The sequence below is a fragment of the Carassius gibelio genome, chromosome B8 (assembly GCF_023724105.1).
Source record: "Carassius gibelio isolate Cgi1373 ecotype wild population from Czech Republic chromosome B8, carGib1.2-hapl.c, whole genome shotgun sequence".
Taxonomy (NCBI): Eukaryota; Metazoa; Chordata; class Actinopteri; order Cypriniformes; family Cyprinidae; genus Carassius; species Carassius gibelio.
The window spans coordinates 584,170-602,476 of record NC_068403.1 but is presented as its reverse complement, the minus strand read 5'-3'; the positions used below and the strand labels follow the sequence as shown (position 1 = coordinate 602,476).

At 40.8% G+C, this 18,307-nt stretch overlaps 3 protein-coding genes across 5 annotated transcripts in view; 2 read left to right on the top strand and 1 right to left on the bottom strand.

Moving 5' to 3' along the window:
• Nucleotides 1-18,307, top strand: part of LOC127963722 (spermatogenesis-associated serine-rich protein 2) — a gene marked incomplete at its 3' end in the record, with an annotated part of 149,900 nt that overhangs the window by 38,183 nt on the left and 93,410 nt on the right.
• Nucleotides 95-9,302, bottom strand: LOC127963727 (AP-3 complex subunit sigma-1). Of its 3 annotated transcripts, none has more exons than XR_008154887.1 (7): nucleotides 9,083-9,300; nucleotides 7,997-8,088; nucleotides 7,718-7,829; nucleotides 7,090-7,161; nucleotides 6,905-7,012; nucleotides 799-1,035; nucleotides 95-750 (listed from the first exon to the last, which is right to left on the bottom strand). XR_008154887.1 is itself a non-coding variant. In XM_052563784.1 (7 exons), exons 1-6 carry the CDS (start codon nucleotides 9,149-9,151, stop codon nucleotides 5,270-5,272), a joined length of 489 nt encoding a protein of 162 aa, XP_052419744.1. In that variant the 5' UTR covers nucleotides 9,152-9,302; the 3' UTR covers nucleotides 757-1,035; nucleotides 5,264-5,269. The 3 variants fall into 3 exon arrangements, 2 of the variants coding, with proteins under 2 accessions (XP_052419743.1, XP_052419744.1); XM_052563784.1 differs by lacking the exon at nucleotides 95-750 and adding an exon at nucleotides 5,264-5,305 and having other exon boundaries at nucleotides 757-1,035; nucleotides 9,083-9,302; XM_052563783.1 differs by having other exon boundaries at nucleotides 95-1,035; nucleotides 9,083-9,301.
• Nucleotides 12,762-17,896, top strand: LOC127963726 (cysteine dioxygenase type 1-like). Its single transcript, XM_052563782.1, has 5 exons — nucleotides 12,762-13,048; nucleotides 13,725-13,802; nucleotides 14,731-14,888; nucleotides 14,968-15,137; nucleotides 17,434-17,896. The coding sequence occupies exons 1-5, from the start codon at nucleotides 12,879-12,881 to the stop codon at nucleotides 17,461-17,463; spliced, it is 606 nt and encodes a 201-aa protein (XP_052419742.1). The 5' UTR covers nucleotides 12,762-12,878; the 3' UTR covers nucleotides 17,464-17,896.

The following is an 18,307-nucleotide window of genomic DNA, read 5'->3' as shown; positions in this document are numbered from 1 at the left end:
TTGTGTATACCATCCACAATACAGAATACTGTTTGACTATTTACAGAAATCTGAGTGAACTGGTTCACAAACACAAGAGCTCAGAAAACAAGAGTTAGAGAAGAAAATACTTTGATCCTTTATTTTGTTGCGAAAGGAAATAGAAGCAGCATTACAAACCAAAGCAGAACGACCAGCACACGAGAAGAGAAGAGACAAATCATATAAATATACTCTGAATACACTCGTCATATAGACATATACAGCATCATTTATTGAGATGTTTCCAGACTGGAATGTTTGTCAGGAGTAATGTAGAGAGCGCTACACACACTCTCACACACACACACACACACACACACTCACTCACACTCACACACACTCACTCACACTCACTCTCTCACTCTCTCACACACACACACTCACTCACACTCACTCTCTCACTCTCTCACACACACACACACTCACTCTCTCACACACACACACACTCACTCTCAACACTCTCTCTCACACACACACACACACACACACTCTCTCTCTCTCACACACACACACACACACACACACTCTCTCTCTCACACACACACACACACACACACTCTCTCTCTCTCTCACACACTCACACACACACTCACTCACACTCTCTCAAACACACACACTCACTCACACTCTCTCAAACACACACACTCACACACACACACTCGCGCTCACACACACAAACTCTCTCAACACTGTCTCACACACTCACTCACACTCAATCTCACACACACACTCACTCTCAGTCATGCACACACACACACACACACACACACACACACAGGGGACAAGAGAATCAAATAAATACTTGATAGCGAGCGTCACACAGTGCGTTCATCATCTGATGCTGGAGTCTGGTGAACACAGTCTCACACTCGTGTGCAGCGGTCACTATTTAAACGACGGCAGGTTTGGCACTTTGATGCTGATGTCCCCGATGTTGATGTTCTTGGGCATCTCTGGCAGGTTCATGTTCTTGACGGCCGACACGGCACGAGCCGGAGCCCCTGCGATCCCAGCCTGAACACACACACACAGTTACACAGAGACCAGCAGAGACTGGCTCAGACCAGCACAGACACAGTCACAGGATGCAAACAAACGCTCGGATCTCAAAGCTCTGCTCATGCAACACCAGACGGATGGAAACAGAGAGGAACACTAGAGAAGCTGAGGACAGATGAAGAGAGACAGATCTGATGCTCACCGAGATATCAGACTACACTCTAACTACAGCTGCAACTAGAAAAAACTCACTCTACGAAATAAATTACACAAATATTTAATTTCAGCTGGTTGCCAAGGTAAAATGTCTCATTTTAATGGAGTTTAAATTTATTTCCCTGGAGCACTAAACCAGTCTTAAATGTCAATTTTTATCAAAAATGAGATTTCTGCATCATCTGAAGCTGAATAAATCATCTCTCCATTGATTTCTGGTTTGTTAGGAAGACAATATTTGAAAATCTGGAATCTAAATATTGAGAAAATCATCTTCAAGTTGTTCAGATGAAGTTCTTAGCAATGCATATTACTTATATTAAAATTATATTATTGATATTTATGGTAGGAAGTTTACAAAATATCTTCATGAACATGATCTTATCTTAATATCCTAATGATTTTTGTCCTAAAAGAGAAATGTATAATTGTGACTCGTACAATGTATTGTTGTCTATTTCTACAAATATACGTCTGTGACACTGATGACTGCTTCTGTGCTCATGGGAAACAAATATATATTTTTTTCTGCTTTCCAATAAATATCAATCAAACTGCAGATGGATTGTTTTAATTAATTAATAATAATAAAACAGGCAACACAATGAAAAACATGATTTAAGAAAATAAGTGAAAACAGTGTTATCTTTTTGCAAATCAACTATTTGTGTGTGTATATAGTTTAATAAAAACCAACAGAAGTCTATGAACAGCAGCCTGCAGCAGTGTGTGACCGTCTGTACAGTGTGTGTGACAGGATTACACGGCCAATCTGCGTCAGCTCCACTGATCAGAATCCAGTTAAAGTGATTAATGCTGATTCACAGAACAGCAGCTCAATAACACATCATCTGCTTCCTCATACGGCAGGTCTGCTTCAATCACAGACTAGTTCACCTGACACTAACCAGAACTAGTACACCGCTGAGTAAAGACTGAGCGCCTGCATGCGGACGAATGCTCCTCAAGCACCAGAGAGTGAGGCCTGAAGAGTCTTCATCAGACACTCAGTCTTTACTCTGTTCAGCTGGAGCAGTGCATCATGGGACAGCGCTCAGACAGACACCGAACAACAGGACAGATGAGAATACTGTACTTACCCTCCATCAATGAGTGTGTGTGAGAGTGAATGAGCGCGTGTGTGTGTGTGTTTGAGAGTGTGTGAGAGTGAGTGAGCGCGTGTGTGTTTGAGTGTGTGTAAGAGTGAGTGAGCGCTTGTGTGTGTTTGAGTGTGTGAGAGTGAGTGAGCGCGTGTGTGTGTGTGTTTGAGAGTGTGTGAGAGTGAGTGAGCGCGTGTGTGTTTGAGTGTGTGTAAGAGTGAGTGAGCGCGTGTGTGTGTGTTTGAGTGTGTAAGAGTGAGTGAGCGCGTGTGTGTTTGAGTGTGTGTGTGAGTGAGTGAGCGCGTGTGTGTTTGAGTGTGTGTGAGTGAGTGTGTGTGAGAGTGAATGAGTGCGCGTGTGTGTGTTTGAGTGTGTGTAAGAGTGAGTGAGCGCGTGTGTGTGTTTGAGTGTGTGTGTGAGTGAGTGAGCGCGTGTGTGTTTGAGTGTGTGTGAGTGAGTGTGTGTGAGAGTGAGTGAGTGTGTGCGTGAGAGTGAGCGTGTGTGAGAGTGAGTGAGTGTGAGCGTGTGTGTGTGTGTGTGAGAGTGAGTGAGTGTGTCCGTGTGTGAGAGAGCGCATGTGTGTTTGAGAGTGTGAGTGAGTGTGTGTGTGAGAGTGAGTGAGTGAGGGTGCGTGTGTGTGTGCGCGTGTATGTGTGAGAGTGAGTGAGTGCATGACAGTGAGCGTGTGCGTGAGAGTGAGTGAGTGTGTGTGTGAGTGAGTGTGTGCGTGAGAGTGAGTGAGAGTGTGAGCGTGTGTGAGTGTGTGTGTGAGAGTGAGTGAGCGTGTGCGTGCATGTGTGTGAGAGTGTGAGTGAGTGCGTGTGTGTGTGTGAGAGTGAGTGAGTGTGTGCGTGTGTGTGTGAGTGAGTGAGTGTGTGCGTGAGAGTGAGTGAGAGTGTGAGCGTGTGTGAGTGTGTGTGTGAGAGTGAGTGAGCGTGTGCGTGCATGTGTGTGAGAGTGTGAGTGAGTGCGTGTGTGTGTGTGAGAGTGAGTGAGTGTGTGCGTGTGTGTGTGAGAGTGAGTGAGTGCATGTGTGTGTGTGAGAGTGAGTGAGTGCATGTGTGTGTGAGAGTGAGTGAGTGTGTGTGTGTGTGTGTGCGTGAGAGTGAGTGAGTGTGTGCATGTGTGAGTGTGTGTGTGAGAGTGAGTGAGCGTGTGCATGAGAGTGAGCGTGTGCGTGCATGTGTGTGAGAGTGAGTGAGTGAGGGTGCGTGTGTGTGTGCGCGTGTATGTGTGAGAGTGAGTGAGTGCCTGACAGTGAGCGTGTGCGTGAGAGTGAGTGAGTGTGTGTGAGAGTGAGTGAGTGAGTGAGAGTGAGTGAGTGAGAGTGTGAGTGTGTGTGTGTGAGAGTGAGTGAGCGTGTGCGTGAGCGTGCATGTGTGTGAGAGTGTGAGTGAGTGTGTGTGTGTGAGAGTGAGTGAGTGTGTGCGTGTGTGTGTGAGAGTGAGTGAGTGTGCATGTGTGTGTGAGAGTGAGTGAGTGTGTGTGTGTGTGCGTGTGCGTGAGTGAGTGTGTGCGTGTGTGTGTGAGAGTGAGTGAGTGTGCATGTGTGTGTGAGAGTGAGTGAGTGTGTGCGTGTGTGTGTGAGAGTGAGTGAGTGTGCATGTGTGTGTGAGAGTGAGTGAGTGAGTGTGTGCGTGTGTGTGTGAGAGTGAGTGAGTGTGCATGTGTGTGTGAGAGTGAGTGAGTGAGTGAGTGTGTGCGTGTGTGTGTGAGAGTGAGTGAGTGTGCATGTGTGTGTGAGAGTGAGTGAGTGTGTGCGTGTGTGTGTGAGAGTGAGTGAGTGTGCATGTGTGTGTGAGAGTGAGTGAGTGTGTGTGTGTGAGAGTGAGTGAGTGTGTGCGTGTGTGCGTGTGTGTGTGAGAGTGAGTGAGTGTGCATGTGTGTGTGAGAGTGAGTGAGTGAGTGAGTGTGTGCGTGTGTGTGTGAGAGTGAGTGAGTGTGCATGTGTGTGTGAGAGTGAGTGAGTGTGTGTGTGTGTGCGTGAGTGAGTGTGTGCATGTGTGTGTGAGTGTGTGTGTGAGAGTGAGTGAGCGTGTGCGTGAGAGTGAGCGTTTGCGTGCATGTGTGTGAGAGTGTAAGTGAGTGTGTGTGTGAGTGTGAGAGTGAGTGAGTGAGTGAGCGTGTGTGTGTGTGCGTGTGTGTATTCTGGATCTACTCTCATCTCTACAGGATCGTGATGCACACAGATCTGCTGTAATCTAATCTGAGGACAGACAGTCTCACAGCGGACCATACGTCACACATGGGTTTAACACGCTTCATAAACTCCACCAGCCAAAAGTCTTCAACTCATCAAGCCTGCGTTTATTAGAACCAGAGTACAGCAAAAACAGTAAAAAAATGTAAGATTATTCTAATGTAAATCATCTGTGTTCTGTGTGAATCTGTGTTAAAGTGTACTGTATTTCTGTGATGCTCCGCTGTATTTTCAGCATCATTCCTCCAGTCTTCAGTGTCACATGATCTTCAGAAATCATGATTATATGATGATTTACTGCTCAAGAAACATCTCTGATTATCATCAATGTTGAACACACGAGTACATTTTTTGAGGATTATTTGATGAATAGAAAGATCCAAAGATCAGCATTCATCTGAAATAGAGAGCTTTTGTAACATCATATACCATTCAATGATGCTGAAAATACAGCTGTGCATCACAGAAATACATTACACTTTAATAAAGATTCAAACAGAAAACAGATGTTGTCACAATTTTACTGTTTTTGCTGTTCTTTAGATCAAATAAATGCAGGCTTGATGAGCAGAAGAGACTTCTTTAAAAGAACATTAGAAATCTAACGGTTCAGCAGCTTTTGACTGGTGTATGACACATCATCGTGTGTGTGTGTGTGTGTGTGTGTGTGTGTGTGTGTGTGTGTCGGTCCTCAGGAGGTGTGTGTGTGGGGGGGGCTCAGCAGTACCTGTGTCTACCTGTCCTGTCTGGGACACTGAAAGACAAAGGTCTGCAGAAAGAGAGAAACGCACAGAGCTGGAGACAGTCAGGAGAGAGTGAAGAGAGACAGTTACAGCAGCTCAAGATCAACACTTCATCCAGAACCACCCAAACACAGTCAGACACACACCGTTCCTCTAGATATACGCTCTACATGTGTCCTGCAGCACAGAAGCAGTCCAAACACACAACGCTGTGTGAGGCACAGTTAGACTCTTCTCTTTTAGGACAAACATCATTAGGATATTAAGTAAAGATCAAGTTCATGAAGATATTTAGTAAATCTCCTACTGTAAATATCAAAAAATAATGTTTGATTAGTAATATTCATTGCTAAGAACTTCATCTGAACAACTTTAAAGATAATTTTCTCAATATTTAGATTGTTTCGCTCCCTCAGATTCCAGATTTCTAACAAACCAGACATCACTGGAGAGATGATCTATTCTTTCAGATGATGATTCATCTCAATTAAAGAAAATTAACCCTTATGACTGGTTTTGTGCTCCCGGGACACATATTACATATTCATTGTATTTTTACTCAACCTAATTTTCATTATTTAATGTACGTTTGAATATTTTATTTTATTAAAGCCAACTGTTATTGAACAACAATGAGAGTATAAACACTATTCTGTAGAGCTAAAGCGTTCCTCTGTGATGGAGATGTGTTTAGTGGAGGTGTGTGAGGAACATCAGCGTTTCACTTTCATCTGAGCCTTTCTTTAAGAGAGTAGAGAAAATGTAAATGATGTCCAATCTGTGTGTGTGTGTGTGTGTGTGTGTGAGTTCACTCCAATGCAATTCAACATCAGAGTAAACACAGATTTAGAATCAGTACTGACAGAAAATAACACGTTGCCTTCAACTTGACTAGTTTGGGTTTAAAACACACTTAATATTCTTATTAAATATTATTGATTTATCAGCCCTGACACGATCAGATGAAGTGAATATCACAAACATCCTTCTCTTCCTCAGTGTGTGTTGTGTTCTAGTATTAATATCTGAACATTACTGAATCAAGATGAAGTTACTGCACAAGTAACATGACTTAAGATATTATGTATTGTTTTCTGTAATGTATTACATATTACTAAATGTGGTTAGTTTTTGCTTAAACCAAGCAGAAATATCTGTCAATGGAGCAAGAAAAATGATTTAGTTTAGCCTCTGAATTACCGCATTTACAGATATTTCTTCTTGTTTTAAGCAAAAACTAAAAATTTTATTTTATTTTTAAAAACAAGATATAATATCTTAAATGATGTCACTTGTACAGTAAATGCATCTTGATTCAGTAATGTTGAGATATTAATTCTAGAACACCAGACACACTGAGGAAGAGACGGATCGTGTCTCTATCTGAACTGATCTGATTATTCTCGGCTCAGTTATTGATCTGATTATTGATCTGATTATTGATCTGATTATTGATCTGATTATGACTCTGTGGAGCTGCTCTGAAACGATCGGTGTGCGGATGGAAATGATCAAACGGATCGCGCTTCAGACGCTCACGATGCAGATCTGATGTTGGACCAGGGCATCACAGAACAGAAGTGCATTCTGGGACATGCGCATGCAGCAGACGGAGCCGCTCTCACCTCAGACTTCTCCATCTTTCCCTGCGCCTCCACCTGTGTGATGATCTCGCTCATGTTGGTCTCCAGCACCATGCCCCCCATCACCATCTCCGCCAGGATGTTGTGCACCTGCGGACACACAAACGGCTTAGCATCCCGCGGCTAGTGCTAATGCTAATGCTAGTGCTAGCGCTGGCGGGCCTCACCTTGTCCAGGTGGAAGATCAGGTCCAGCTCACACACATTCTCAAAGCATTTATCCAGCGTCTCCACGAACACCTGCGACACACACACACACAGGTTCAGAGCGAGTCTGAGAGTAACTCCTGCTCTCTCACTACGGTCTTGTTTTCACTGAAATGAGTTTATGATTAAAACTAGAACACAGCGTTCAGAAACTCGACAGGTTTTGATTCTGTAGCCACAGATATTCGTTCTGGTTTGAAGCATTAACTTAAACTTGTTCAGTTAGACAGAAAACTCTGAGTTTAAGTTCGATGTGTCTTGATTTGTTGTTATTGGGGGAAATTAGATTTGGTCTTTTTGTGATGCATGGAACATTGAATGAATGAAGACTTTCTCCTCTGATGTAAGAGTGTTTTCGGCTCTGTTAATTAGTGCAGGGATGATTGAAGACTCTTTCTGTGTTCTGATGGAGCGTCTCGTGAGTTTTAAAGCCTGAATCGATCTCAATCATCTCTGTTGTCTTCTGTAGTGCTGCATCACAGTTAAATGATTGATGAACTGAACTGAATCCATTCATGAGGTTCGGTCCTTGATTCAGTTCTATATATTATATCTGTTGTGTATAAAGCAGAGTGTGTTTGAGTGTGACCTGGATCAGGTCCAGAATGCCCAGCTCGCTCTCGGACGAATCCACACAGAACACGAAGTACAGCGTGGCGTAGTGTCTGTAGATCAGCTTGTTCTCCGAGCCGCCGATCAGCCTGAGCACACACACACACACACACACACACGCACAGAGAGCAGAGACGTCAATCACGTAGCAGCAGCAGAAAAACACATTTGTGTCATCTGTGTGTGTGTGTGCGTGTGTGTGTGTGCGTGTGCGTGTGTGTGTGCGTGTGTGTGTGTGCGTGTGTGTGTCTCTTACAGTCCTCCCTCCAGGAAGTTGCAGACGTTCTCGTCTCGTTTGGACACCAGATGAAAGGTTTCTCTGATGATCTGCTGCTCTGTGTCTTCGGTCTGAAAGGAATAAACAGAAGCTCAGAAAGCGTCGTCAGCAGTTCTTCACAGTGAGCAGCAGGAGGCGCTGTCTCTGGGAGTGAAGTGAGCTTATAATAACACTACTGTCTTCTGGAGAGGCCTGTGTGTGTGTGTGTGTGTGTGTGTGTGTGTGTTCCGCTCACAAGAGTCTGTGAACATGAGCCTGTAACTCGAGAGTGACCTCTGACCCCGATCACATGTCAGGAGACAAAGAGCGCTCTTCAATATTTCACAGGCTGCAGCCGCTACACACACACACACACACACACACACACACACACACACACACACACACACACAGTCTCAAGTCAAGTCACCTTTATTTATATAGTGCTTTAAACAAAATACATTGCGTCAAAGCACTGAACAACATTCATTAGGAAAACAGTGTGTCAATAATGCAGAATGATAGTTAAAGGCAGTTCATCATTGAATTCAGTGATGTCATCTCTGTTCAGTTTAAATAGTGTCTGTGCATTTATTTGCAATCAAGTCAATGATATCACTGTAGATGAAGTGACCCCAACTAAGCAAGCCAGAGGCGACAGCGGCAAGGAACCGAAACTCCATCGGTGACAGAATGGAGAAAAAAACCTTGGGAGAAACCAGGCTCAGTTGGGGTCAGTTCTCCTCTGACCAGACGAAACCAGTAGTTCAATTCCAGACTGCAGCAAATCTCTCTCTCACTGACACACACACACACAGACAGACAGACAGACACACACACACACACACACACTCTCTCACTCTCTCTCTCTGTGAGTATCTTCCTGGTCTAAATCTAATATTCTTCATGATAACTGATTGAAGGGCATTTCTCAGTTATTATAATCCATATCTGGGTAATATTTCAGCTGTAATAACAGCTCACGCACATCATGCAACACACGGTGACGTGTGAATCAACAGACACGTAATTAAGCGATGATGATAATAATAATAATAATAATAATAATAATAATGATTTACTCACATAATGCTCGTAGAACTTCGACATCCGGGGTTTGCCATGATTATTAAAGATCAGAATAGCTTTAATCATGTTCAGCGCTGAGGTCGAGTCCAGCTGCCGCTGAAGTCGTCGATGTTAGAGACTGGTATTACAATAATCAATAACTAATAATCGCGATCTGACACTCACGCGCACAACAGAGCGGAAGAGCGCGCCGGAAGCTGTCAACAAGCGCAGCAGAGAGACTTCCGCTACAGCGAGAGGAATGAAGCAGCGACACTGTCAAAATAAAAGTCGTGCCAGTCTGATTGACATAATTGCGTAGCGCGCAGATAGACTACTTAAATTAATTTAATTAACTATTCTGTGTAAATGTAAGTGTGTAATGTTTAATTAATTAAATACGTATATGTATTATACAATTTGGACATATGTGATTTATTATGTCAATTTGTTCAAGCCTTTTTCTGTGTTTTATTACCGGTGAATCCCTTGTCTTAAACTCTACAGATGAAAAAATCATATTACAAAGAGTTTGGCATTAACAGTAAGATTTCTCTTGTTTAGTAGTGTTTTACACATATTCACCCATACCCGACAGCACAGATGAACTCTCTCACACTTGATGTGATACTGGTCCAAGCACAGAGCCAGAGACATGCCTTCAAACAGCACTGCGCATTATAACCAATCACACACCATTCTGTTAAGCTTATGAATGTGAGGACCAATCAGAGGCGTTCAGATGTGTCACATGACAAGCATGAGACCAGTTTCTGGTCATCACTGACTCCAATAGTGTCTTTATCTCATATATGTAAGTCATGGGGGGCCCAGGATCAGTATTGTGCCAAATATATGATTTTGTGTTCAACAGCAGAGGGAACCTCATACAGGTTTGGAACAACTATAGAATTTACATTTTTGGGTGAACTGTGTCTCTAAAACAGTCGAATATAGCTGCTGTTGTCATTTGTGTTAATAATGTAAATCTAACATCAGAAAGTTAACCACTTACAGTCCTTCACCAAATCACTTTTGTAAAATAAATAAGAATTAATGTATCTAATGAAGACTAATCAGTTTATTTGTCAGGTAGGTTGATTTTGTATGATCTTTGTTCTGTTGTAGCCTAATTTGTGACTGTTTACTTATCTTTAGTAAGATTATTTGTGCTTAGGCTGCTTTTATTTTTTTGTGATATGTTAATGAAATTGGTAACAAAAATTATAACATTTCAGTGCATCAAGAATTTTGATATGGGATAAAAAAAATCCTATTTAAAACTGTATATGAATATCATTCATTTTGATGGGGGCCCTGCAACAGATCATATATCCCCGGGGCCAAATGAGGTTTTAATGTGGCCCTGACTTCATGCTAACTCCTCACAAGTGCTTTACTGAACACCAACCAATCATCTACACAACTACACATGCTTGATGTATTTCCTTTATTTTGTACTGTGTACTATTGTATTTGTAGGAGCCATTTATATATTCACCTTCTCTGGATCGGTTAATATTGCTATTATTATTCTAGCCACTGGGTGGGAGTGTTGCACTATGTGTGACACATCACTGGGAGCTAGATATATTTACAGGTGTTGCAATTAGTTAGGAAAGGGTGTGGATGGCGAGGAACACACGGTTCTTACCCTAGCCGTGAGCAGTCAGTTTACCAACAGCACTTTAATATTCAGCACTGGGTGAAATATCATTTTATGTAAATGATCACTTTTACCTTCATAATAAACGGGAACACCACCCAAAGAGAGCTAATGTTTGGACTCAGAATTTCCTGCTACGCGTTGAGAACACCATGCCATCTCTGCCTCAACAGTATTCACAAACACAAACTCTAAGAGTAAAAAAGTTAGCGTTCAATCTTGCTTTGGTGTTTACTGTGGATCTCAGTGACTTGTGTCTTGTGTAGAAATATAGACAGTTCATGAAAGAAGAGCTTTAGGATTTGAATATCTGTGTGCACAAGATATATTCAGAAATATAACATTATGGCAAAGGTGTTTGTTTGCAACGTGAGACAAAAGTTTGCTTTCGAGATGTGTTTGTGATGTTTTGAATGTGCTGCTTCATTTAGCAAGAAAATGAGAAGCATTTTGCATTGTGTGTGTGCAGTTCTTGGATTTGTGTGTAAAGTATTTTTTTTTAAAACAGGCAAAGTTATGAAAATGTGTGTGTGAACAGTTGAACACCTTTCTGACCACCAGGAGTCACCAGCGAGAGATGTTTTCAGCGCTTCGACGTTTGTTTCAGTTGATTCAAAGCTTTAAAATATGAAGGGCCACATTTCTCGAAACGAAATAATTAAATGTTAAAATATAAAAAATCGTTACATACATAATGAAATAATTAAATGCATTAAAATATTTATTCATGTATGTATGTATTTATTCATTTGTGTTTAAATATGTATTTATTCATTTAATTTTCAGGGTTATGGTTGGTGGCACGTCAAATTCAAACTCGATTTCTTTGCTCTTTCTAATTTAGGCGTTTTTCTTTCTTTCTTTCGCATCACGGGCTATGGCTTGAGGATGGTACAGTAAAATATCTGTTGTTGACTCTTGCAGATGAAGTTATCAATCAAAACGCTGACTACTAGTAGAGATCATTTTAATATCCGGGAGATGTTGGCTGAAATCAGTGCTGTCAGCAGTAGTAACGTTGGTTTCACGCTGGATGCGTAAGCAGTGCACGCAGAGCAGACGCAGCACGCGCTCATTATTCTGTCACACTCATGACAGTAAAGAACACTGTCAGCTTCTGTCGCAGTTTTTTGATCCAGAACAATTCTGTGTGAATACTCTGAGTGCGCCGGAAGAAAATACACGCTGATTATGCTCTGTTAATGTATTAATATTTAGATATTTATTTATGCATTTATTTAATGTGTTTAAATTTGTCATTATGTATTTAACGATTTATTTATATATTTCAATAATTATTTAATTATTTAATTTTGAGTAATTTGGTCCTTCTTATTAAAATAATGCTCGTTTCTCGGGGTTTTCAGGAAGTGTGGTTGCTAGTGTTTATGAACTGGGTTTATTTCCCCATGATCCACATGATGGCGTTCAAACTAAAACACTCGAGAACAGGAACACTTTAAAATGCACAATAACATTCTGAAGTCCTAAAACAAATCTTTGTAAGTAAGTAAATAAATAATACATATTTTCTCAGAGATGATCGGCTCAGTTTCTTGTCATGTTAAGAATTCAAGAACATTTCTAAAGAATCTCATTTATTTCTAAAAGTGCCACGTGAACAGACAAAAAAAGCCCCGATTCTCATTAAAATGAAATATGACTATGTGATGCTTTTATTTTATTTGTGTATATGTTAAGATAATTCAGAGATAGAACTACTGGTTAATATGAAGTTAATAATAATGTTTGAGGAAAGTTTACCCATTGAATAAAGCGGGTCAATCCAAACTGTAATGGGGGAGGTCCACTGATAAAGATCAATAAACAAACAAATTATATTTTTAATCTCTCATGTATTGGTTTGTTAAAATTAATGGTTTGCTAAAGTCTTCTTCATAGCTGATAATTTGATAATTAATTAATAAAATGATAATTTGTGCAGAATTTGTGTGTGATTGTAGTCCGTGGAGCCTGATCTGATCTCATGGTAGCGTCCATCAGAGGAGCGCTGGGAGAATAAGAGCTCTCTCTCTCTCTCTGCCACACACACACACACACACTCTCTCTCTCTGCCACACACACACACACACACACACACACTCTCTGTCTCTCTCTGTCACACACACACACACAGCAGCGCTGGAGATGGAGCACACCGAGCTCGTGAAGCCCGAGTCTCTGGAGGATCTGATCCAGACTCTGCACAAGATCTTTGAAAGCGACAGAGTCAATGTGGAGGAGGTGCAGAGCATCATGGAGTCCTATGAAAGTAAACCTCACGAGTGGATGAAATATGCCAAATCTGACCAGTACAGGTAATCATCATCATCATTAACGATATTATTTATTACTGTTAATTATTTTCCTTAGGCATTTATTTTGAGTTAATGTTATGCATATGCCTTACAATCACAAGTGTTTGTGTGTGTGTGTGTGTGTGTGTGTTCGTTTGTTTTAACATAACTGAACAATGCAAATGAAACTAAGATGTTAAATCCCTGTTGCACACGGTTCAGTCTCCCGCACAGCGTCAGATGGAAACAGCAGCAGAAAGCGCTGCTGACGCAAACTGAACGTGAACTGGGTTTTAACGAGTTAACTCTTAATCCAAACATCGCTCAAATGATTTTCTTGTTTTAAGGCAGTGCATTACTGGTTCTAGTATAATCATAGGCCTGCCATTGCTCGGTTTGAAGGAAAAGTGTAGTTTTCCATGTTTCTGAGTGGATGCGCTGCGCTCGCTGGAGATTTGCCTCCGCTGATGTTTTCCAGTGGGCGTGGCTTCTCTCCAGGGGGCGGGGATCACGCGGACCAATCAGAGGCCGCTGTTCCTGCGGTTTCACCAAGCGCTCTAAACACAGTCTTTCTGCACTGTTCCAATATCTGTCATCATGTATTATTATGAGTCCCCAAAATCAGCTCAGCGTACAAGGACAAATGTTTAAGAAAAAAATAACACTGAACTGATTAAAGTCCCTTGTGTGTTTCCAGATACACCAGGAATCTTGTGGATGAGGGAAATGGAAAGTTCAACCTGATGATTCTGTGCTGGGGTGAAGGACATGGCAGGTAATGGTCATGTTGTGTTGGGTCTGTATTGACCTTTTGACCTGCAGGATCCTGGAATCACCAGTGGATCAATGACGGAACATGTGTCAGTGAATTAGAGATATTAACAGACAGATAACGGCCTGAGAGTAGAGTCCAGTGTCTTGTGATTAGTCCGCTCATAAAGACAGATAAAACTCACAAAGACTTTAATAAATGCAGAGTAGATTAAATCACAGGTAAATAAAAATCTATATCTTACAGTTCTGAGAGAAGAGGTCAGAATTATGAGAGAAAACTCGCAGTTGCCTTGTTTTTTTTTTTCTGTACCGGTATTATTAAAAATATTAAAGATAAGATCACAGATCATATGAAATCTGTCTCAATCTTTGCCAATTTCCTTTAAACCACTAGATTTTACCCATTTCTTCAAATATATGATCAAATTCAGCATGATCAGGTATTCTTCTACATATTTTAGAAAGGACAGGTCTAGATAAGTATGCTGTTTAATTCTTACATATTATTATATTAATGAACATTATTTTACCCATATTTATTTTCACAAACGTGATTTAAAACATTATAGTGGACACCTTCTGTGTATGAAAATCACTTTTGTAAATGTAAAGGTAATATGTGACTTGTTTTGTCTTTGACACATTGTAACTTAAAGACTGAAGATTGGGTTAAATGATTATTTTAATGTGTCCCTATTACAGTGTAAGAGTAATATTAATCAACTACGTGTTTACTATAGGGTTAGAGTTACTTGCATGTAATTATGCCTCATTTATTGTTATAATGTAACAGAGCTGTGTAATAGTAATGTAAGAAGGACACAGTGAAGTGCTGAATGCTGATATGACTTCCAGATCCTGTGACTCGTAGAGCGTAGTACAGAAAGCAAGGACTGGTTGTGAATGTGTTGTGTGTGTCTGGACTGCAGCAGTATTCACGATCACACGGACTCACACTGCTTCATGAAGCTGCTCCAGGGTCAGCTGAAGGAGACGCTGTTCGACTGGCCCGACCGCAGGCTGCAGGGAGGCATGACGCAGAAGTCCCAGCGGGTTCTGCTGGAGAACCAGTGCGCTTACATCAACGGTGAGAGGGTCAGCGGGACTCCTGAAGAGCACTGAACATCAGTGTGAGTCTCTGACCGGATTCACTCGCTGTGTTTCAGACTCCATCGGGCTTCATCGAGTGGAGAACGTGAGTCACACGGAGACCGCCGTCTCTCTGCACCTCTACAGTCCTCCCTTCCAGACGTGCCGGACCTTTGACCAGCGCACCGGTCACCACAACACCGTCAGGATGACCTTCTGGAGCCAGTTCGGCGAGAGGACGCCTTATGTAAGTTATCTCCACGCTCCGAAATACATATACTGAAATATGTGACCCCAGACCACTAAACTAGCCATAAGTGTCCATTTGTGAAGAAACTGAGATTGATGCATGAAAGCTGAATAGATCATCTCTCCAGTGATGTCTGGTTTATTAGAAATCTGGAATCTGAGGGAGTAAAAAAATCTAAATATTGAGAAAATCATCTTTAAAGTTGTTCAGATGAAGTTCTTAGCAATGAATATTACTAATCAAACATTAAGTTTTGATATATTTACGGTAGGAAATGTACAAAATATCTTCACCGAACATGATCTTTACTTAATATCCTAATGATTTTTGTCATAAAAGAGAAATGTATAATTGTGACTCGTACAGTATATTGTTGTGTATTTCTACAAATATACGTCTGTGACACTGATGACTGCTTCTGTGCTGCAGGGACACAAATATCTGAAATACATCTGTGAGCCGCTCTGGCAGTTTAATTCTGAGCAACAGGAAAAATAATCAATCCTGATGCTCCATAGAGTAATTAAGTCCTCTGAAATCCTATTTAAACTTAATATTCTTCTTCTTATTATTCTTCTGACCCAAAATTTTGCAACTGCTACTCCTCCTAGAGCTTTACCTCTACAGACTCCAAACTCAGCCCAGCCCTTCAGCCTAGACCCGCCGGGTGTGCTATATCTTTTCTATGATTTCCATAAAAATGAAGATTCAAAATCATAAAAATGCTAGCAACATGCTAGTCGCATGCTAATCATGATAGAAACATGCTAGCACCATGCTAATCATGCTAAAATCATGCTAGCAACATGCTAGTCGCATGCTGGTCATGCTAGAAACATGCTAATCATGATAGCAACATGTTAGTCGCATGCTAGAAACATGCTAGAGACATGCTAGTAACTTGCTAATCATGCTAGCAACATGGCTAGTCACTTGTTAATTATGCTAGCGACATTCTAGATACCTTGTTAATCATGCTAAGTACATGCTAGTCACTTGTTAATCATGCTAGCAACTTTGCTAATCATGCTAATGACATGGTAGTCACTTGCTTGTAATGCTAGCAATATATTAATCACTGTCTTTTTTAAACTTCTTAAACTTTTAAATCTTTTTAAGCTTTTTTAACTTTTCACATTTTCGAACTTTTCAAACTTTCTAAACTTTTAAAACTTTCTGGTCAAGCCAACTTGACAAACTTTTTTTCTAGTTAAACCTCTAAAATGATCTTTATTTGTATGTTTTCTGAGAAGAGGACCTGCTTCTCAAGTTGTAGGTCTACTGCTGAAAGCACTTCATTCCAGCTTTGTGAATATTAATACTGAATTATCAATCACACGAGTCTGAACCAGTCAAATATGATTTTCAAACCCATGAATCTTATTTACAAATGTTTTATGCTTTATTAAAATTTTCCATGCATGTTAAATTTGAAACTGTATAGACTAATAAAAATGACAAACACAAAAAAAAATTAAAACTAAAATTTAAAGCAGAAAACCTACAACTAAACTCTAATTGAGAATATGAAGCCAAGCTTCAGTGAGTGAATGAAGGCGGTGTGTTAGTGAGAGGTTTGTTCAGTCAGAAAGAACTGTGTGTTCTCTCCGTGAAGCCAACATTCCTCCACCCGGTGACGTAGCGTCTGTTTGCTGCAGATGTGTGGAGCGGAGAATGTCTTCCACATGTGCTCCACACCGCGCTCACAGAACACCAGCTCTCCTTGACCAAGAATCACACACACAATGCAAAACTCCTCACAATCTCTCACTAAATAAAGACTGCATTCAGAAGATCACAAACACCTTTGCTGTAATATTACAGTTGTTTTCATCTGCGCACACACAGAACCTTTCCTCGTCTCACAGTCACTCAAACAGCAGAAACACACACCAGATCTACACACACACACTACTTCTCATAAAACACTTTCTGCCAAACACAACACACAGTTCTCTGTGTAACACGGTAATCTAACAGGAATGAATATTAAGGTAACAGTTTGCTTCTGAGATGTGTTTGTGAGATGAGAGGCGTTTTACATTTTGTGTGTGGTTCTTGGATTTGAGTGTGTGAAAAAAAAAAAAGTGTGCAAGTAGTTCCTGTTAGATTTTTGTGTGTTACATCGAGAATTGTGTTTTGTAAAGAGTTTTATGAAATTGAAAACTTGAATAGAAGAGTTTGAGTGTCAGTGTCAGAAACTGTGTGAGAAGTGCAGATGTTGTGTGTAAGCAGCTGAAAACAGGTGGAATCGAGCTCTTTCTGATGGTTTCTGTGCTGTTTTCTCTTTCAGGCGAGCAGCGTTTCACAGGAGAACAACTGAGACAAGAGAAGCACGACGGAGCTCGATGGAAATCTATGTTAAATTGAAACAGCAGTGATGTTTAAATCTTGATCCAACTCTTCTTTTAAAGATGGGCACAGGAGGGTCTCGCTGGTGATTAGTCTCGTAATCGTGGCCTAGTTTAGGTCTGAATAGACGCATTAGTCGAGCCGTTCTCCCAGCATTCCTGTGTAATCATGCTTTTGTTCCGTGGCTGAAGTGTGTCCTTCATGAGAAGAGTCTGTTCTCCAGCAGAACACTTGCTCTCCGTCTGTTATTCTGTCTCCAGATCAGCCTTTGAAGGGAAGAGATGTTTATGAATCAATGTCTCATGGAACAATTATAGTCTCTGCATTTGGAAACTGGAGCGTTTATTTAAAATGGACCTGAATCTTCATTTGTTAACATTGAAGTAAATAAAATGTTTCCCAGATGTTGTTTGTTGTGTCATGACTGGACACTGTAGACCTCTACAGATCTGATTTCAGCTTACACTGATGTGTTTGATCTGAAGAGACTCACACGTCATCAGTTCTTGATTTCACAGAGAACCGATTCATTCCTGCTGATGAATCAGAGGAATCAACTACAAGATTCGTTCGTTTCTCAGATGTGCATTTGCTTAAAGAAATTAATCTCCAACACATGCTTCTAAAACCTACTTAAAATGATTGTCAACTGAAATAAAATAATATATATATATATATATATATATATATATATATATATATATATATATATAAACTTCAACTTACGTTATTTCAGCTAGTCTCCAAGAAAACATTTATTATTTTCATATTGCTTAACTTTTGTACTACACCTTTAAATAAAAATTAATAGCAAC